General features: G+C 26.8%; 2 protein-coding genes across 4 annotated transcripts; both read left to right on the forward strand.

The window, feature by feature from the left end:
* Window positions 1-4,442: 4,442 nt before the first annotated feature.
* LOC112689005 lies at window positions 4,443-13,421 on the forward strand. Its single transcript, XM_025562490.1, has 2 exons — window positions 4,443-4,719; window positions 13,039-13,421. Exons 1-2 carry the CDS (start codon window positions 4,652-4,654, stop codon window positions 13,370-13,372), a joined length of 402 nt encoding a protein of 133 aa, XP_025418275.1. The 5' UTR covers window positions 4,443-4,651; the 3' UTR covers window positions 13,373-13,421.
* A 3,313-nt stretch (window positions 13,422-16,734) lies between these two features.
* On the forward strand, window positions 16,735-21,742 carry LOC112688944 (lysophospholipid acyltransferase 7-like). Of its 3 annotated transcripts, none has more exons than XM_025562384.1 (9): window positions 16,735-16,887; window positions 17,398-17,678; window positions 19,178-19,304; window positions 19,530-19,683; window positions 19,745-19,896; window positions 20,473-20,687; window positions 20,810-20,977; window positions 21,037-21,178; window positions 21,427-21,742. In XM_025562384.1, exons 2-9 carry the CDS (start codon window positions 17,470-17,472, stop codon window positions 21,613-21,615), a joined length of 1,356 nt encoding a protein of 451 aa, XP_025418169.1. In that variant the 5' UTR covers window positions 16,735-16,887; window positions 17,398-17,469; the 3' UTR covers window positions 21,616-21,742. The 3 variants fall into 3 exon arrangements, with proteins under 3 accessions (XP_025418169.1, XP_025418171.1, XP_025418170.1); XM_025562386.1 differs by lacking the exon at window positions 16,735-16,887 and adding an exon at window positions 17,017-17,041; XM_025562385.1 differs by lacking the exon at window positions 16,735-16,887 and adding an exon at window positions 17,029-17,103.
* Window positions 21,743-22,936: the final 1,194 nt, after the last annotated feature.

The following is a 22,936-nucleotide window of genomic DNA, read 5'->3' on the forward strand; positions in this document are numbered from 1 at the left end:
ATTAGACCTACTTGTTATATAGTAAGTTTAATAATGAAAAGATTTTTGATAAGTGATCAAACTAGTGCTTCGACATCAAGCAGCAATAATAAAATTAAGAGGGATAACGTCAGTAGTGTAAACATCGAGTCAGCCACTGGTACTTCAAGCCCAGTGTCGAACTCAAAATTAAGAAGGTATGACGAAAACTATTTATCTCTCGGATTTACTAAAACTTCTATAAATGGTGAAGAACGGCTTCAGTGTGTAGTATGTTTAACTATATTAGCATCTGATAGCATGAAACCTAATAAATTAAGGAGGCATTTAGAAACAAAACATGCTGAACTAGTTAATAAACCTAAGGAATTTTTTGCTCGGAAGCTTATCAACTTTCGATCTACTCAACAAACATTTAAAAACATTACAACTGTGCCTTCCAAAGCTCTTTTAGCGTCTTATAGAGTTGCTCATAGAATTGCCAAATGCAAAAAATGACGAAGTGATGAAAACGAACGTTCACTCGATGCAGAACTCATTGGAATAGAAAGAAAAAATTTATAAATAAAATTAATATTGTCAAATGAGCCTATTAAGTCTTTTTCCAAATACAAATTAAAATGGGCTTCAAATTGTTCAGCAATATTATTTGATGAACACATTTTCCCAAAGAGCATTAATTCTACCTTTAAGGCACGAAGTTAATATTGTAGGTGTTACAAACTTCTAAAATATCTTTATCCCTGTTTTATCTAGTGCTTAAATAATTTTGAAGAGCGTTAAGTATTTTTAAATTGTTTTCTGCAAATTTTGTTTTTATATCATTTATAATTATATCTAACACAGGAAAATAAATATTAATTTTGAAATACGATGCAACGTTTCTCGAAATCGAAGTTTCACCACCACCTAATCTTAAAGGTATTGTTTTTATTCTTGGAATTATGGGTAGTGAAATACATTCTTTGGAAGCTAGCTGTTCTGTTTCCATCCAAATTTGATCGAAACTATCATCACTGCAAAGAGATTGTAGTTCCTTAAGAGTAGCTGCTGTTAATAATGAAATAGTAGAGAAGTTAACATTTTTTTTTTTTTTGAAAATGTAGTGACAAGGAGTTAGTGAATTCAAACACTAATTTCATTAACTTCAAACAAAATATAAACTCAAAGTTTTGAATATTATTCAGACTTGGGTAGTATTCCGATTACAATATTCGGAATACTGTATTCAGAATACTTTTTACGTATTTCGAATACTTTTTAAATACCTACTTTTTTTGAGAGAATTCAATAAATTATTTTGAATACTTATAACGAGTATTCTGAACACTGTATTTCGAATACCGTCAATACCATGATTTTATTACTTCTCCGTCGTATCTCGTATAAGCTAAAATCAGGTTTTTATTATTATTGTAAACCATAAACTACAACAGTTATGTAATGTAAAAATACAATAAAATAACATATATTTAGTCTACAATTTCAAATATTTCTGTTGAATGGATAACTATTAATTTTAATATATTTGAAAACTAAAAGTATTTTAAAAGTATTCGGAATACTTTTGAAGTATTCTAAATAATGTATTCGAAATAAAATTTGTATAAAGTATTTGAATACATATTCGGAATACTATTTTTTGTAAGTATTCGAGTATTTATTCTAAATACTTTTAAAAAGTATTTTACCCAAGTCTGATATTATTTAATATTGAATTTGCATCAGGGCCATGAATAGAGTCTGTTTCATTTATTTTTTCTAACGTTAAAACAATAGAATTAAAATTATTTATAACAGAACGAATAGCTTATATTCTCCAACTCCATCTACTCTCACCTTAGACATATTAATACGTCTATGAGTCTCACTAAGTGATTTTAGCGTGATTTTTATCATAGATAGTAATATTACTCTATCGTTTTTACTCGATAATTATGATAATAGATTCTGTTATGATGTATTGCGATAGCATATCGCATTTTGGTAAATGACAATAAATAAATACATTTTGAGTAATCAATTCATTTTTTTTCTTTAGTTAATCTTCTTAAAATACTACATTTTTCACTTTTCTTGAAAATAATTCTTACAATACTACAATACCTTTTTGATAATAGTTTTCAATACATATTTTTGTAAAATATTAAGGGGGCATCGCCTTGTTAAATTTTTTGAGGGGCAGTTGCCCCCTCTCACCCCCCCAGTTTACGCCTATGCCCACGGTATTTTGGGGCCTTTGGTTAAAGTAAATTTAATTCCCGTAAAAAAAAAAAATTGAATAATTGCTTTTTTTTCAAATTAAATTAGTGTTAATCTATGTTTATAATAATCTATTATACGAAATATTTTCAGACCAGAGCACTAAAAAAATGGAAGATGCAATAATGAAATCTTTTGAAGTAAACAATATACAAATAAATGTAGAGGTCAATGATATCACTGGGCAAGCGTAATGAGTGGCGTATACAATGGCTTGCAAAATCAAATTTGTGAAAGAGAACTGAATGCTGTTTATGTTCATTGTGCCGCCCAGAATTTTAATTTAGTACTAAAAGATGTAGTTTGTGTTTAACCGGTTCAGATAATTTTTGATTATATACAACAATTTTATACGTTTTTTAGTTGAAGTATAAAAAGGTGGGATCTTCTTTTAAATATAAATTTAATAAAAATAAAATTTGAAGCAATCACGATTGCAGAAAACTGTGGCATAAATACATCGTTTTCGAAAAAAGAAACAGACAATCAAAAAATTTTTTTGACGAACTTTGTACTGACCAACAATTAACCGATCCCGAAAATAATTTCAAAATCAATGTATTTTACACAAATATAGACATTACAACTTCGTGCATCTTTTATAGGTATGAATAATATTGTGAATATGTTTAAATTTATTTTTCCCAACAATTTAGCATTATACTCAGATACAAAACTGACGCATTTTGCTAAAATTATAGTGGAACAGTATTCAAATGATTTGTCTATACCATTTGTACAGCAAATATTTTTATTCGGAATGTAGCTATTTAAAAATATAAAAGAAGTTTCAAGCGCCAAAGAATTAGCTGACTTATTGATTGTTCAAAATAATTGGATGTTACCAGGTGTTCCAGAAGTAGCTATCTTTTTAAAATTATTTCTTACTATACCAGTAATATCATCTACAGCAGAACGTTTGTTCTCTAAATTAAAAGTTATTTAAGACAGCGTTTCCCAAAGTGTGTTCCGTGGGACATATTAAAGGTTCTGCCAGATGTATATGATTGTTGAGAAACTTATTTTATATTATATTTGGAAAAAATATTATTTTATATTAGATATTTAAAAAAATATTTTTTAAACTAATTTGAATAAAGAGTAATCATAAACATTTTTTAGAGTATTGATTTTCCTTTTTTTTTTTTTTAGAACAATTGTAGTTGAATTAGAATTAAAGACATTAGGCTCCACAAAAGACAGACTATTTTTTAAGGGTTACGTGATTGTAAAAGTTTGGGAACCGCTGATTTAAGAAGTACTATGGCATTATCAAATTTAAATGTATTAAGTATTGAAAACGAGATAATGTTCAGTTTAGACATAAACATGTTAGTTGATAAGTTTGCCCAAAAAAATGCTAGAAGATCGCATAAATGTAAGTAAAATAATTCAGTTTTTTTGTCTTTCATATGGCGTAGGTTTATTGGTGTGAAACAAAACAAAACAAAACAAAACTAAAACAAAACTAAATAATTCAGTAAAATTTAGTTATTTATACAAATAATTAATAATAAATAATAATTGTAATAATTGTAATAATTGTTTAATATTAAATAAATATTATTGTTTTTTATCATATCATAACAACATTTTAATTAAAATAAGTGATTTACCTATATCAGATTATTGTTTAAAACTAATATACCTACCTAAACAATATTTCGGGGGCCCATTTTTTATTTTTGCATGGGGGCTCAAATTTTTTGTTACACCACTGGTTTAGAATTATCTACGTTTAAAAATAGCATAATAAAACACTCGCGCGGCTGAAAACGGCGGTCGTGCCGCGACACGATTATAGTAGCGCGCGACCGTAAATCATTTGTGCATCGTCTGTTTACCTATGCTACGAGTCACACTAACCGGTAATTTACTATCAGAACTATTATCTAATGTTTAACTGATTATCTACACAAAATTATTACATAGTTATATATAATATATGAAAATTGAATTGAAAAATTTAGAGATGTGTAAATTTTAAGCTTTAAGTTAGAAGACTACTTAATTTTTTGGGTATATAGGTAGTATCAAAGGCGTAGGTATAGATTATTAATGGAGGGTATTTCAACTTTAAAGAACTAATAATGGGCTGACGAAAAAAATAAATATATTTACATCGGCAGTGTATGTTTTAACTAAAAAGTCATTTTTGTTATCAGTAGTACATACATACAATTTTTTTCTGATAACGATTATTGATTATTTACTGATTGGAAGTTTTGAAGGGGGGGGGATTCGATATACATTTCGAGATCAAGAATTGATTGTTTTTAAACAAGATATCAATCGAAATAATCTCTCGGGTGTATAATCGAATTATTATTTTGATAATCGAGATATCTCGAATGTATATCTCGATGACGCCCATCACTAACAGTCACCATCCGATCATTGTTCGAGCACCATGCGTGGGAAATCTGAAGGAAGTGCCAGGCGCATACAGAAACGCCTCACCGGTCAAGTGCCGCCCAAGTAAGAGTTGCTATTGTTATTATTATTATTAATATTATTAGGAAAATTTTAATATTATTATTAGGGCTCGGAATTTAATACACTTAAAAAGTACTAAATATGCATGCACTTAAGTGCTTAAAAAGTACAAATATGCTCTATTATATTATTGTACTCAACATTTTCATTTGCACAAATATTTTATAAATTTATAAATATAGAAAAAGAAAAGTATTAAAAATAATTCTGATTAAAAAAATAATAATAAATCAGCATTAAGAGGACGCTACACCTGTTATTATGACTAGTAAAAACATGTTTACGGAAAACCAACGAAAATGCCTTTTAAACTTTAGGGTGAAAACACCTATTTTACAATTAGTAAAGAATAATATTTCTGAGTGAACCTCATACGCATTTTTAAAAATATTTATTAGAAAAAAAGTTACAATGATTTAAAAAAAGTAAAAAATTGCTTTATTGTATTTATCATACAGAACTATTCATTCGAAATAATGAAAAACTCTTATGAGGTTCACTCTGAAATATTATTGTCTTCAAATAAAGTAATAGGTGAAATAATTTTCAAATCACTTTTAGAGGTCTTTTTGTTAGTTTTCCGTGATCATGTTTTTGTCGTTCGATTTTATTTTATATATCAGTCATGTGCTGCCACCTTAAACGGTGGCAGAATGTGGTCGCGGCGGCGTTGTCGGAAATTAGAACTTCTCCCACTACTATCGCTGTTCTGAATTCACCCGTTCAAGTCACAGATATCTATATTATAATATAGATTTAATATAGATATCTGTGGTTCAAGTGCTCAATAAATTATCTTTCGTAATCGTTATCGCTTCCATGAAAAATCAAATCCAAAACGAATGCAATAAAAATAGTCAACGTACGACATAAATTATTTTTCCATTTTATATATTTAAAGATACTAATAATATAATATTAGTTATTACTACCAGTATATTATTCTAAAATCAATGCTATTATAAAAAAAAATAGAGTTGTCACAATAATATGCTGTGTACAATGTATAAATTGTAATAAAAAGTACTTAGGTGTACAGGCAATATAGAACACCCGTATTACAATATTACTACTTATATAAAAACTAATTTAATAAGCAAATAATTACGTTTACGGCAACGACAGCGAAGAGGTACCCTTAGACTTAACATACCCCAAATCAGGGATCTTCTCATTTTTATGCAGGGGGCCACATTAGTTTTTTTCAAAATGCATGCTATACTTAAAATGTGATCGCGGGCCGCAAAAAAATACTAAGTGGGCGCGAGTTAAGGACCCCTACTCTAAATAGTAAGCTTTAGTACCTAAAGTACCTAAAACATTTTCATTGAAAAAAATTAAAAAATCGTATTATTATTATAATAAACGTTTCATACTGTTTTTATTTTTAATACTTAAAATGTGTATAGCAACGTTATATTCTATTTGGTTATAGATTTTACCTGTAATGTAATTTGGTTACTTCAATACACCTTTAACAATAGCAAGTATATATAATATACACCTACACAATTATAACGTAAAATATACGTAATACATTCACCAATTAGAAAACTACTATTTAAACATTTAAATAGTTTAGCTTATTGCTATAAATTTGGTATTATGTATATTGGTATTATAATGTATAGACGACAAAAAAAAATATAATATATTTTATAATAGTATAAGTAAGTACTAAGTAATCAGTAGATAATTAATTTATAATATTTTTATTTCAATGTAAATATTATTGTAATATAGCCTATCCGACATTTTTTTAGTATAGTTATTTCTGTACACATTATAAGAAACAGTAATCTTAATCAATTAGTTCATAAGCGGGCGCGAAAATCATACGAATATTGACTATTGTGGTAATATTATTATAATCACCAATATATTATTTTTTCATTATCCGCATTCTAAGACAGTTCATAAAACAATAAAATACTCGCCCGCATGTTGATTATTTTTAGATCGTTTTGTTAATCGCGCGATAATAACTATAACTGTGTGCGTACGTCACGTGCTTGCGCCGTGTAAAAACATCTAATAGCGCTTCCTATCGGTCGTTTTATCCGTTTCGCTTTGGGTATAGCGTCCTTTTAAAAGTGTTTCTTGAATAAAAAAAAATTCCCCGGAAGAATGTTCTTTAATCATTGAGTTATTTTCCTAGAAAAGTATTTATAGAAAATCATCATACTTTGATACTTCGCTGTTCCTACTTGATAGGTGTATTTTTTTATTTTTCAAATTTTCATACTAAATCTTCAAAAACTATAAAATATGCTCTAAAAAATTGTAAAATCAAGAAATATGCAAAATATCTAAAAATCACTAAATATGCAAAAATATGCACTATAAACTTTTGATATGTTTTTCGTAGTGTTTTGGAATAAATTTCTAGCTCACTTAGCAATAAATCCAATCGTGCAAAAAAAACAAATCCAAAAACTTCCGAGCCCTAATTATTTATTATTATTATTATTATTAATATTACTATATAAATTATTAACATACTTATTTAGGTACGTTTTTTCCGCACATCATCGATATCAAATGTATGACAGTTATCTATCTTATCTTTATTGACTGTTTTTATTGCCGTCCTGTGTTTTTTTTTATCAACACTTGTAGATGAAAAATAATCGTATGATTTTCACCAAAAATATTTTGCTTGTTATAACAAACGTCAAATATTCATATGAGTTGTCAGGCCCGTATTTAAAAATTTTGGCGCCCCCGGGCATATAATTTATGCCCTCCCCCCAAAAAAAAAATAAATAATAATAATATAATACTTATTATTTCGTCCATAATCGAGATTCTTTAATATTAAAATATAATTTATAAATGAAAATCGTTTAATACTTTTTTTATTTAACAAATTAAGTAAATTATAATATAATAAAACATAATAAAACATTCTAATTTATTTTTTTTATTACTTTATTTTTTTTCATTAGGTACATAATTTTTTAAAATTAATTTTGGTAAAATATTTTGACGTCCCCGGGCATGTGCCTACTCGTACCCACCCTAAATACGGGCTTGTGTGTTGATATCAAAACTGATGTTAAAAATGTTTCGGATGTTTTGAATAGCAGTTGTTCTCTATATTTCAATTTGTGTAATTTATTAGAATATTTACAACGTTATTCGTTTTATCGTTTTATATTTGGAAAAAATAAGCATTTTCTGCAGGTGTTTGGTGGGGTTAAGGAAGTAAGATTAAGTTAGGTTTATAAGTAAAGTATTTAAATTACAAATTAAACTGTTTAACTTCTTTTTCAAATTGTGATACACAAAAAAAGTATTATAAAACCGACTATCGAGCAAGGGAGTATTTGAAGGGGGTGAAGGGGGCATTCGCCCCCCCCCCTCGTGACTCATATTTTTTTTTGAATATAATACATTGATTTATTTAAAAAATGTAATGTATAAATAATTAAGAATATAAATTACTAGTTTATCATTATAATTATATTATATTATAATATATATATATATATATATATATATTATAATATGATAATAAATTCAATAATATTTCAATTTGATCACTGGTATCAATTTTTGTTTATCTTCATATATCATAACATTTTTGGTTGTAGAACGAATAGTGGTATTATCTTCACACAGATATTGCTATGTTTATAGACATTTACAACCATAACCGAGGTATTTATCAGATAATATAAAGTAAATTAAAGTAACACTTTTTTTTACCACATATTTACTAGTTAATCATTTTTTTGGTTCATTTATGCATATTGTATATTTTTGTATTTATTAGAGCTATGTAAGTTCTTAATAATTTTACTCGCCTATTTTTTTTTTTTAACTACATAATATCTGGTACTTTTTTTTGTGCATAGGTATTTAGTCATTTTTTTGTGCACAAATGCATGCATATTTGTGTATTTTATAGAACTATAACCTTAGTTAACCCAAATAATAATCATAATAACTGACAATATTTGTTTCCATATTCTCATGGGAGTGTTTACGGTTATGGCCACTCTGGCAATGGCCAGACCTGCAAAATCCTGCTCCGTTTTAAATGTATGCTTAAATCATTAAAAATAATTACTTAAAAGTAAAAAGAATGATTAAATAAAACAGAACTAAATAATAAATATTTTCATATAAAATATTATGTACGTATAATATGTCTGTGACAAAAACTAACCAATAATATTTATTATCTAATATCCATAGCTATAAGTACCCGTGTAGTTCTAGTTGTATTTTATGTTATATACCTTTTATTTTTTTGAAGAGAGTGAGTATATTATTTACTAGCTATCGTTACTGTATTAGCTACAATTACTACGTACGTTCTCAAGGTAGTGTATTGTGTATAAGTCACTCTTTGTCTTCGTATCCTAAATGAACATTTCAATTTTCCTAATAAAAAATGTAATTGGCCATATCTGCACGAAATTTTAAGACACGTCTATGCATATTCTTTAACTTGTAAATATTGGCCAAAAATATATTTTGGTAAATTGAAACCATGGTTAAGATCAAGAATAGGTCAGCATAGATTAACAAGTTTGGCTTTGCTGTATGTGCATTATTGTATATGTATTATTATTATATTATTATAATATTATATTATTAGTATCCATTGATGAAACTATCAACAAATTTGCCAAAATGAAAAAAAGAAATTTGGAATTTGTTATTTGACTACTTATCAACCTTATGTTTTCTACTTAGATATTTGTTAAATTAAGTTACCTATCTTAAGTGTTTTTTAAAGTTTTTAAAAAATTAATAGATATTATTACTATTATAATAATAATTCTTCTCTAATAATTAGAGAATAATAATAATTATAATTATTATAATCATAGTTAAATTCAATACCAACAAATTACTGTTATTAACTATAGTAATAATTACCATAGTTATACACACATCATACATATTCTGCACAAATGTTTACTATAATAGGCAAGTACTATGACTTGAAATCAATTTTTATTTGGTAGTAAAATGTTAAAAAAAATACTTTATTTAATTAACAATAATAAATAATAATAAAAAATCAATATAAATTAAACATGGTTTATACATTATAGGTATATTATATAATCTATAAACTTTGTATATTGAAGATAATGGAAAATTAAAATACACTATTAAACCATTGAGTATGTAGAAATTTCAATGGAGGGTCCGGACCCGAAAACCCCCCTTGGGATATGCCCCTGTAATGAACTGTAAATTATTTTTAAATTTGTATTGAAGAAAAATTAGTTTTCTCCCCCTTCATGGCCTCAACTAAAATACGCCCTTGCTATCGAGAAATCGTAGTAGTAAGGTAATTGATGTTTTAAAGTTGAACGGAACGTTACAAAACTTTCCATATTGTCATGTTATTATTTCTATCAATTATAATACAAATAATACTCATATTTCATATCGATCAGTCATTTCGCGTGTTCAAGATAAACTATTTTTTTTCCTACGTAGAATTTGTAAAAACCTTAGAAAAATTTCGGGAAGGAGGTGGGGTCACAACCACCAAACCTCACCCATAGTTGCGCCACTGAATATTTTATATTTATACTGGATAAAAATCGACACCGCCACCGCCACAATGTGTTCAGGTCACCGATTTTAAAATCGCCTCCGCTACCGTGGGACCTTTAGGCTGGCAACAGACCAGCGTTATTTTACCGCACCGTAATTTTATAGCGCGTTTTGTTAAAGTACATTAAAATGAATAGAGCACAACACACGAGTGTCACGCAGTAAAATTATGGCGCGATATTTCGAAAACTGTCGCGTGCACCTTGATTATACCGTGCATTAAAAATACCGCACGATAGGTATATCCTGTTAATATGCACTGAATTAAATGAGCGGCCTCACATTGACTGTAATAATCGCGCGACAGTTAGTTATTTATCGTTAATTATAATAGTCGTGTTTTTGCTACTATCCAAATTGTAATATCAACGGATTTCAACATGTCCTCAACAGATGAAGAAATTCATATTCTTGAAGAAGATATTTTAGACGTTGATCTTTTGATAACATCAGTAGAGGCCGTTGTTATGAGATAAGACGTTAGATTCATACTCGGACCGAAACAAGAAAAGGAAATGCTGGAGAGACATATTTTGTTTAATGAAATCGGGAATTGAAGAGCCGGATAAAAAGAATCAAAAAATTATAGGTAAATTAAAAAAATTGACGAAAATCGAATAATTATAAAACTTATCAGGATCACTTCTGAGTCCTTCAAAAATTAAAGTAAACGCACTTTCGGATGGACGAGAACTGACTAAAAGATAAACCCACATTTTCCTGTTGATCTTTTTTTTTCATTTTTATTAATAAATGATAACCTAAAAACAAAATAAGGTTTTCGTCTACCACGTCTGCCATGTTATCACACACTGAAGAATTTTTGTTCAAAACGCCAAGTTGAGAAATATTGTACGGTAACAACGCTCGTGTGTTAGTCGATGTTTTTACCGCGCCTTACATGCAATAAAATCTGGTGCTGTAAAATGACGCTAGTGTGTTGCCTTAGTATCGTGTATCCCTAACCTAACCTACCGCTAAAAAAGCTATGACCGGCGACATATTACCAAAGTGTACATGGTCTTGGCAGGTACAAAATAAATAATTTTCATTGGGCCGTTCAAAATTTTATATTTATCGCGCTTTTCGTCACCGATATTTTGATAATAAAATTATTATCAATATTAAAATTATACATCGACAAATAAATAATACTCAACATATTTTTAACATACATTGACATACGTATTTTGAATTATTATCACAAACGTTTACAACTTACTAAAATTATTCAAGTTATAATAAATTCTATTGATAAAATATTATTTTAATTTGTTAATTTTATACTCTTTATAATATTATTTTAATTTGTAAATTTTACTTATTACTCGTACCTCAATTCTCCAGCTAGACCAATATCATCACGTTTAACATCAGTCATTAAATCATTATCACTATATTTTTGCTTTGCTAAGAGACCAGGACGAACACAATATTTCTTTTTGGAAGCCTTTTTTGCTTCTAAACTTAAAATTACACAAGCAGATACGGCAATCGCCACGTCATTCTCGTTCCGCATTTTGTCCAAGACTAAAATGCTTATCAAAAACATGTCGCTTTGGTGTGGACGAGCCTTTCGGGCGAATATCATTACACGTCATTATATTAATAATTATGTATCATAAATCGTACAAGCATAACTTTCGGACACTATTATGCATGGTACAATGGTATGATTATTATTGATTAATATGAACAAGGAACAGATATTTATGCATAACTTATTTCCCCATTTTAGTAAAAGGTATTTATTGTGTAAAATGGGGGGTTTTCCGAGTGCGTCCCGTTTTTAATTTTTATCTTTTTCATAGCCCGAGTGCATCCGCGATTTTAAAATGACCAAGCACAGCTATAATGTACCTAATATTATTGAATATTATTTATTTATCCATGTATAATTTTATAATTGATAATAATTTTAAACTGCCCAATGAAAATGATTTATTTTGTTCCTAGTGTCATGTACACTTTGGTTATATGCCTGACCGGCGTGGCGTCATCGTTATCTGTAATAATCATTGCGATTCACAGAGGCGACAAGAAATAAGCTTATTATTTATAATCAATTACTTTAAATTTGTATATAATTAACTATATAGTATATACGGGAGGAATACGATTCCGCACGTTTTTTTTTCTTCTAACACGATCCGCACACTTTATTGTTCATAGGAATACGATAGGAATTGGGTGCATCGTAGTAAAATTTATTACCAACGGTTTATTACAATCTCATAGCCGTCATAACAAAAAATGATGAAAAATAATTTAGCTGAATTTTTTTCATTGATGATATATGAAGGCAATAGATGTATGATATTTTATATTTTTATGTATTTTATAATTATTAAAATGTTTTATTAAGTTATGTAGAAGTTTTAAATCGAATATGAATAATTAATCGGTTATGAATCACCTTAATATTTATTCATCATAATAATACTCGAGGGATCTGTTAATTTACTTAAGAGGATGTTAGACCAAAAGTGAAACGTATACAATGACCGAGTGAACGCGCTATATATATAGTTAGATTTTTCCATGTGTCACAAGTACGCGGACCGCAATTCACCCAAAAAAATAATAATAATAATTTTAGTAACAATATTAACATTTTTAATTCGATTTTATGGAATATTCTTTGAAGCAAAAATGTAATTATTTTAATATTTAATTATCTATTCGATTACTAATTGAAAAAATTAACTTTTACAGAATTTTAAAGTCAAAAAATGAATCAAATGGTCAAAAAGAATGGAGAAAATGTAATCAACGATCAATGTGTTTTATACCTCGTTTGTTACATAAATCCAATAATGGAAACTCTGCGAAAACTCAACGGGACTGTAGGGTTGGACATAATCACGATTTATATGATGCTGAGGAAATAATTGGAGCTAAAAAGACAGTCGATGACGAATTAATGTTTTTGGTGAAGTGGATTAGCCCATATAATTGTTATTCGTTTATATACAACGATGATGCTAAACGAAGATTCCCACAACTTGTAATAACATTTTACGAGAGACACCTTATGTTCAAACAGTAATTCTGAATATAAGACTTAAATGCCATTTTTATAAATTTTTTCTTTTTCTTTTTACTATACTTATTAATGCTTATAAATTTTTCAATGTTTTGTAAAAATAAACATTTTTAATTTTTTTTTAATTTTTTTATTTAAATATTTATATATTATTATTTATTAATTTTTCAATGTTTTTTAAAAATAAACATTTTTTAATTTATTTTTATTTTTTTATTTAAATATTTATTATTTTCTATTCATTTTTCAATCTATATATGTATAAAACCCAAGTATCACTCAAATTTTAAATCATATGAACTTATAATTTGAAATAGTGGCTCAACTGATACTTTAGATGTGCAATAAGAAAGGATTTTTAAATATATTAGCGCCGGCAAAGACGGTTCCAAGATGCAAAATTAGGTAATTCAACGTACAATAAAAATTACCATATCGATTCATTTGAAATCATAGGCGGATATCGATGAGGACTTGGGGGGGGGGGCTTAAGTTCCCCCCCCCCCAGAATGTAAACGTCAAAATAAAAAATTATGTGTTTCAATATTTAATGTTTATAGTTTTTATTTTATTTTGTTGAGATACGAGAATGGTCTGGAATATTCACGGCTTATCGTTGTTGAGAAAATCATATTTTTTAGGTATATATTGATAATCGCGAATATTCTAGAACTTGTTTGCGCTACCTGTAAAGTTATAAATACGCAAGCTGCAGACCATCACTGCATTAATGTCGATTACATTTTTGGAGCGTATACGGTGATCAAGTCGATCACCGTATACGCTATATTTTTATTTTTTTGTTTTTAATACCTACGCGTAGTTTTCCGTAAGTGACATGTTAAACAAATAAACAATATAATTTTATATTATTTGTGTGAATTGTGTATTTATCTGAATCAGTCAATTAATTTTAAATTATAAAATGTAATTAATTCAATAATGGCTAAAAGAATGTTTGATGTATTTAATATTAAAAAACAAAAATTAGTTGTTACTAATTCCTCGTCAACAACAACACTAGCATCTGAAAATGAAGATTTAAATATTGGTTTAGACATTGATATAACTGCACAAAAAAGTGTTGAAAATATTGTAGATAAAAATGTCATTTCCGACTTGGGAACTTGAATAACAGGCCCTGTGTGACCAATTTTAACAGTAAGTACAAATGTAGGTTAACACTAAACATAGTATATATGTATTACAGTCATATCCACTAACTAAATTTAGTACACAAAATCGCTCTTTCAATCATAAGCATTACAAAACATATAAATGGCTTGAATATAGTATATCAAAAGATTCAATTTTTTGCTTTGTTTATAGCAGTTTTAGTACCTACTGGAAATAGTGGCAGTTTTGAAGATAGCTTTTTAGTTGGTTTTAGAAATTGGAAAAAAGCAAGTGCTCTGTATTTATGCTTTATTTATAATTAAATTATAATTCAAAATTTTTTTTAATTATAATTATTAACATAAGTATATTATAATTTATAGTTGAGTGTTTGTAGTGGATCATAGGCGTGCGCAGCCTCCGGTTTCAGGGGCAGCAAGAGATTAATGCAGCCCATTCTTGAAATGCACTATTAAAACCGGCCCATAGTTTTACTTTTTTTACTATTGGGTATCAAAATTAAAATTATATTGGTTATTTGTTTTTTTGGATAAAAAATTGAACAGTAAGGTACTAAGCCACTAAAGATGTACTTTCCACAAGATTATAGTTAATATTTATTATTTATAATTTGATAAAATAAACAAACATTAAAAACAATATAAAATATATATTTCAAAAATAATACAACTTGATCCAAAAAACTAAGGTGAGGTGCTAAGTTTCTTTTTTTTTTAGATGCTGCTGATCCTGTTCCTGGCTTTCTTTTGTTTCTGGAATACGAATCGCGAATGTTCTTCCACCGCTTTTTTGTATCGTCCACTAATTATCAAATTGCATTCAATTATAAACATTAGTAATTAAATAAAAAATGATATTTTTTTATTTAATCGAAAAAATTTGAATTTTTTTACCAGATTTTCCAATCTTGAGGGATATTTCTTTCCAGATGTTATCTTTCATTATTATATTTTTATAATTGGCATTGGCCAAATCATATAATATAGGATTCGCCTGTACTTCTTGTAAAAGAATTTCATCGTCCGATGGGGAAAAAACTAACTTTGATGCCATAGCCATATACCATATATTTGTCTATGGTCGCTACGACGTGTCGCGTGGTACTGCTCAATGAGCAGTAGTGTCGTCGGTCGCGGCGACCCAAAGTTCAGTCGTCGCGACCTGTCGCGTCTTGCAAAACAGATGATACCATTTTCGTTTAAACAGATATTAACGACATGTCGCCGGGGGGGGGGGGGGGGTACAAAATTTCAACAAAAGTATTTTTGGGGGATTTGAAGTGGGAGCGCACCCCCTTAGTCCCCTTGGATCCACGCTTGATATGGAAGTCTACATTTTAAACTTATTTTTAATTAACTCATAGGTATATATCATATATGAAACCTAATGTTTTATTATGTGTAATAATATTTTAGTATTAATTTAAAATAATTTGCACAAACATGTAACAAATAAATACTGACTAAATGACAAACTGACAACAATATAATAATTAATAATCACAATATATCCAAAACATCGTAGACAGATCGGTTAATATTGTGATTAATTTATAAACAGAACTTTTTGACTGTCGATCTATTTTTAACAATTATAATATCCGCTCGACAATATAATATCGCATACGTCCACCGGTATTGTTAAAATTCTGATGTTACAGAATGTAGGCGCTCGGCAATTTCCGATCGTCTATGCAAATACCCGAAGTCGGGGAAAATTTAATCGAAGTTTATGCGAGCACGAGGCTATTTTTGGATAGTGGCTATAGTATATAATAATAATAATAATAATAATAATAATAATAAATTCTATATTGTTGTATAATGTATGCCTTATGGTGATGAAAAATTAGAAGCTTGCGTATACCCATGATAAGACGAATTTTCTTAAAAGTATACGCATAAATCCAAAAATAGAGATCCGGGCATACGGCGTATACCCAAGTATACCCTCCAATACACCACTGACATAGTTTCACTAACATAGGTTCGAACTTAAAGTAACAGAATTAACTTTTAAAAAGAAATTTATGACATGCTAATGTAAAAATGGTCTCCAGTACTCTATGTACAGTTTATAATATTTACCTATGGTACGTTGGACCCACATATATATATCTGTGGTTGGACCATACAAATAAATTATTACGTGTTATCTATATCATGTAAGACGAATTATTTTAATCTACAGCTGATAACCACAAAACGCCGCAATTGATAACATTATTTTGATTTACATTTTTATCTTCTTGGCATAGCATAGTCGTTTTACTCTACTCAATTTAAGATTTTCTATTCATTTAATAACGTCTATTTGAAAATTGTTTACTAGATGGCTCAAACTTAATATTCAATTATTTTGATAATTCGCGGCTAATTTAGGTAAGAAAATGTGTATTTATCATTTGCTTTTCTGTTATCCAATGTTTCTGCACGGTGTGTATAAAAGGTTATCAGTAATTAGTTCATTGCTCACATATATGATCAACTACCTCATAACAGAAAAAATGTTATTAATATTTATATGCATTGTTAGGTATTCTTTACTTATTTGGTTTGATTATTTCTTAGAATATTTTGTTGTATATTAATATTAATGTGAGTGTTTATATTGAAATTTGTAAACAAACCACCTAATATAGCATTTTTTATTTGAATACTGTGACAGTAATGTGGCACTATGCTTGTTTAATCAATTATTGTATTGAACTGACACTTTATTAATCCGTTATGCCATGATAAATGTTATCCAATAAGATTTTTGTATCAATAACAATATTTTTTATTATCTAAATTAAATACTTATTCTAAACAAACCGTATTTAAAATTCAATTTTTAATTTTTATTAAATACATTATTTATTAATTCAAAATAAATTATTGGTTGTTTAGATTAATAGAACTGTTAGAAGATGAAGTTATTTGTTCTCAAGGCGCAGTGGATGTAAAAAAAAACGACTAATCATGTTATCAGATGATACTATATATGTTGGCTTACTAGTCTTGTCATTTTTATTTAGCTTTTTATTCAGAAAAGTTAAACATAAAAATGTGAAACAATGGTTATCTACTATAGTTGGAGCAATTATTGTACTAGCAGTTTCTGGCTTACACATAGCACATCCAATCATATGCACACTAGTCAACGCCATTTTTATACAATTTGACAAAAGGTACATCAATATTTATTATATTTTTTCAATATCAAATAATTTATCAGTGTTTTAAGTAGGTAATTGAAATAAAATGATCACCGTTTATTTTTATATAATTTTAATAGCATATAAAAGTGAATAAGTGAAAAACAATTCAAATCTTAGATTTTTATATATTTTATATATATATATATATATAGTAGTGTGGTGAAAGGGTTTTTATGACGCTTAGGCATTATGGTGAACATTTTATGGATGGATGGAATTATGTGATTGGATTTAGATGTAAATTAAGTTTAAAAATGTTAGACGGATACACATTTAGCCAATTTCCAAGTCTTAGCATATCATCAACATGAAAAATGAATTCAGTGAAATACATGATAGTCGATAAAAATATAACACACGACTATTAGATTAAAAATTCTATATTTTTTAAATTAATTTGAGTTGATTTCAATATAAAAGAGGGAAAAGCCTATTAGATTTTGCTAATATAAAATTTGAGTTTGAAAAATATAAGTAGGTAAGTAATTCAGTCTTTAATAATTTTTAGTCTTTTTCAATTTATATTTTTAAAAAAAAATGTCAAGGATGGTATGCTAGGGAAAGAAGTAGGTGGGTAGGTACTGAAATATATGTTGTGCATCATGGTTAATAAATGTTCACACCACACCACTGAAAAAGTTTACTTTTAAAGGTAGTTCTTTGTGTCCTGATTGAGGAAAAATAACATTTAATATTGTATTATTTAATAATAAAATATAGAATATATTATATTATATTATATACAATGAATTATATGCTATATTAGTATATGCAAGGCAGTATCTGGGGGGTTCAGGGTGTCTGGACCCCCTCCCCCCCAAAATGTCTCCAATATTTGACGAATGTTTAAAATAATTATTTATATTTAATACTGACATAAATATTTTCAGTCAAAAATGACTTAAGCACCAATTAATCATTGACTGCTTTTCATTTTATATCATAATATCATATGAAAACATGATATTACTTATATATATATTACTAATAAAAGAAGATTAAATCTTTTTCTGCCTTATTTTTAACCAAGTATCAAAAGTTAAAATCTAAATTCAATAAAATTACAATATACATGTTTTGGACTCCTCCCGAAAAAAATTTCTAGATATAACCTTGAGTATATGTACACTATATTATTATTATCTAATCAACATGGTTATATACATAATAATTTATCTTTAAATTAGCTAATAAATATTTAAATTACAAAAGGCTATACTTATTTTTATTTCCATAAGGGTGTTACATAAAAAAATATAAGGCATTCAATATTATATCCCGTTTAGGAATTTCAAAATCTGGCAACATATGTATATTATATTATATTTATTTTAATATATTTAAAATATCTAGATATTAATGTTTTAGTTATAATTAATACACGCGTTTATTACATTATTAAGATTATTGTTATTATTTTATACTTCTATACTATTATTGATGAAATATCGAAAAATAATCTTTTTCAGGCATTGTCATATATTAAGTTTTATATTTACTTTTGGATATTTAATATTCTTCCGAATGACAACTTATTTCGGTATACCATATCCACCTGCTCATACTAACTTAATACAAATGATGTTAACTCTTAAAGTAAGTTAAACAGTTTAATACTATTGTTTATTATACTTATAATTGCAAAACCGTAACATAAATAAATCTCTGAATAAATTTATTATTGATATTTCCAAATAATTATTTTAAATCAATAAATATTTTATCATATTTTTATCCATTCTACTTTTATGTAAGTATAATAAATGTATTACTTTTATAATGTATTTGATTATGCATAAATAATGAGTAATATTTTAATAGCTTATTGGCCTTTCATTTGAAGTTCATGACAGTTATATTATATCAAATCAAAAAGATACAAAATTTGATGCTGAAAAAAATTTTAAAATTATTGATCAACCAAGTATTTTAGAAATATTTCATTATGCTTTTTGTTACATAGGCATATTGACTGGTAAACATTTTAGAAATTTTGTTATAAGATTTAAATTTTTAAAATACTACTGTTTTTGTAGGACCTTATATCAAGTATCGTACTTATTGGGATTTATTCAATCATCATTATTGGAAAAAAGCTGCTTTTCTAAACATAATATTTAAAAAAGTTCGTGTAATTCCCATTTTGATCATTTGTTATTTGGTAACTATGTGGATGTTTCCATTAAATGTAAGTAAATATCATTACATTTCTTACATTTCAAAACTAACTAATAATTACTAAAAGGCTTTTTTTCTTTGAACGTAATGTATTTTATTCAATTTAAATAATTGTTCAATACATTTAATTATTATAAATTAAAAAACAAATTATATGTTATAATATACTTTTTTTTAGCTTAATGTACAGAATTTACAATAATGATAAAGTTAAAGATAAAGTACAATTTTACTTTAGTAAAGTTCTTAAAATTAGGAATGATGAAATAAAAATTAAAAAAATAATAAAAAAAATATATAATGTGTATATATATTATCATTGTATTACTGTTAAATAATCTACTTATTCTACCTATAATTTAATACTCTGTAAAAAGTATTTGTATTTCTACATTAAAAGTGTATTGCATTTGTAAATTAAAAGACTAAATGAGTTAGAATTTTTAATTATACTTCTAAATTTACTGTATGATTAATTCTTTTTATTTTACTTATTTATATTTATTATTATATTATTTAAGCGCTATTGTCAAACTGCTTAGTTCTACCTATTGCTATATTCAACTTGTATTGAAATGTTTTTTAGGAATTTTATAATGAATCATTTTATAAATCATCATCACTATCATACAGATTGTGGTACATGTATACATCATTTTTTATATTTCGAACAAGATTATACTTGGGGTTTATTTTTTCTGAGCTTATTTGTATAGCTTCAGGAATGGGTGCTTATCCTGCAATATCGGATCCACAATCAGGATGTGGTCCAACAAAAAATTTTGAATCATTAAAAAAAGAGTAAGATTTTATTTTTATATTTGCATGTTATTTATTGTATTTAAATCCTTTAATTTTTTTTTTTTTTTTTTTAATTATAATGAGCATGTTTCTTACAAATACATTTTTAATTATATATGCAGCCATTTTGAGAAAGAAGAAATTTATAACTTTGATTGTGTTGAAAGCATTGATATCATGAAAGTAGAAACTATCTCTACGGTCCGTGGTGCTACTAGAATTTGGAATATGACCATACAATATTGGATAGCTGAATATATTTATAGAAGATTTCCTATTAAAAATTTTAGGTAATTGAATATAAAATACATTTTGAATATATTTAATTAAAATATATATTTTATTGAAGAACATTGGCTGCATTTGGTATTTCTGCTTTATGGCATGGCATTTATACAGGCTATTATGTTAGTTTGTGTTCAGTACCTTTTTACTTGGCCGTGGAAGATATTTACAATAAACATTATCGTAACTATGCCAATTCCGCAGGCGTAAGTAAAAGTTTAATAGTTAAAAAATATTTATGAGCTATAAGTATTCATAATTACTAACATTTTTTTAATATTAAAATTAAATTTAAATGTCTAAAATAATAAATTAAAGTATGTATTATAACTTTTCTTTAAAATTATTTTGTTTCTTAAGAAAAAGAGTTTAATGTATTTCTTTGTTCATAAATATGTTGATAATAATATAAAAACACACATTTCAAATTAATCATATTTTGTTTTATTTATAGAAACGTATATTGTGGACATTCTTTTTATACATCATGAAAATGTTTCAATTTTCATTTTGGGGTTGCACATTTCAACTTTTATATATAGACCTCATATTTAAATATTGCCAATCCATATATTTTCTTCCATATGTCATAGTTATAACTATGTTTGTTTTTTCTCGATTTAATAACTTACGGACTAGTTGACCAATTAAAATAATTTGGGTTCTTACTGTTAACATCAGAGAGTTCCTCTAATGACTTGTAAGCCTGTTATATTATGTTATGTTTTGTTTTGGTAAAAGTATACCATAATTTAAAATTTTAAATATAAGTAATAGTCTTGTATCTGATTGGCTTTCTGCACCAACGGAACTGTAAAAATAAGTACTGCCTTTCTTTCTACCAAAAGTTGAAAGATATTTTGAATAATATTTTATATCATCTATACTAACATTTTTAATTTCTATTTTTATTAAGTTAAATTTCATAGGTAAATATATAGTTATATATATATAGTTTGAGTATACTCAAAATCCTCTGGGATAAAATTATTTTAACTAATAATAAAACTATTCTAAAATATTAAAAAATACTAATTGTTAATAATTTAATGTTAATGCAAGTGATAATAGTCCAAATTAAAATCTGTTCAAATAATTGTAATATATATTTTGTATAAATGTAATATATGTATGTATACATTCAGAGTATGTATGTGTTGATAATTTTTGAACATTGGCTATTTATTTATAATTATTTTGCTAAATATATAATTTTGTTTTTGTCGGATGATCTGTTTTTCATTATTTTAGAAATTATTAAAAATGAGTAAGTAGTTTAATATATTTTTTCATAATTTTTTAAATTATGTTTTATATTTTTTAAGTGTAACTGAGTGTATAACATAAATTGAAATTACATTTTAGATCAAATACTAACAGTTTAATGTTATAGCCTATACCAGGGGTCAGGAAACTTTTCATAGAAAAGAGCCATTTTTTTAAAAAAATTTGAAAACCATGATGCCCAGAGACCCCTGGCCTATACATACAAATATAAATTAACATATGGTTGTGCCTTTTGTACATACCACAACATAATTGTTATGTACACTAAATATAAAACATTTTGCAACTATATCAACTAAATCTTACAATATCAAAAAATTTTAATAAATTTATTTGAGATGATTATTGTCTTGTATTTTTATTTATATTGATTATAACTTGAATGTAACTTGAATGCTTTATAAGAATTAATTTAATATTTCGTGCCATATTCTTTATTCCTAATAAGTTATTGTTAAAAGTTAAACATTTTAACAAATTTTAATAAACATCATTATAAAATGCTGTCACTATTATTTTACATAGTTGTTAGGTGCCAAATTGTATGGAACTACAACACATACATACATGTATGTTATATCTATATACATGTTACGGTGAAAAATAAATGTTGGTAAATGTCGTCATTCTCCGGTAAATGTCATCTTTTACCAAAATGATTCGATTATGGTAAATTA

The sequence above is a fragment of the Sipha flava genome, unplaced genomic scaffold, assembly GCF_003268045.1.
Source record: "Sipha flava isolate LNK unplaced genomic scaffold, YSA_version1 41_pilon_pilon, whole genome shotgun sequence".
Classification (NCBI taxonomy): domain Eukaryota; kingdom Metazoa; phylum Arthropoda; class Insecta; order Hemiptera; family Aphididae; genus Sipha; species Sipha flava.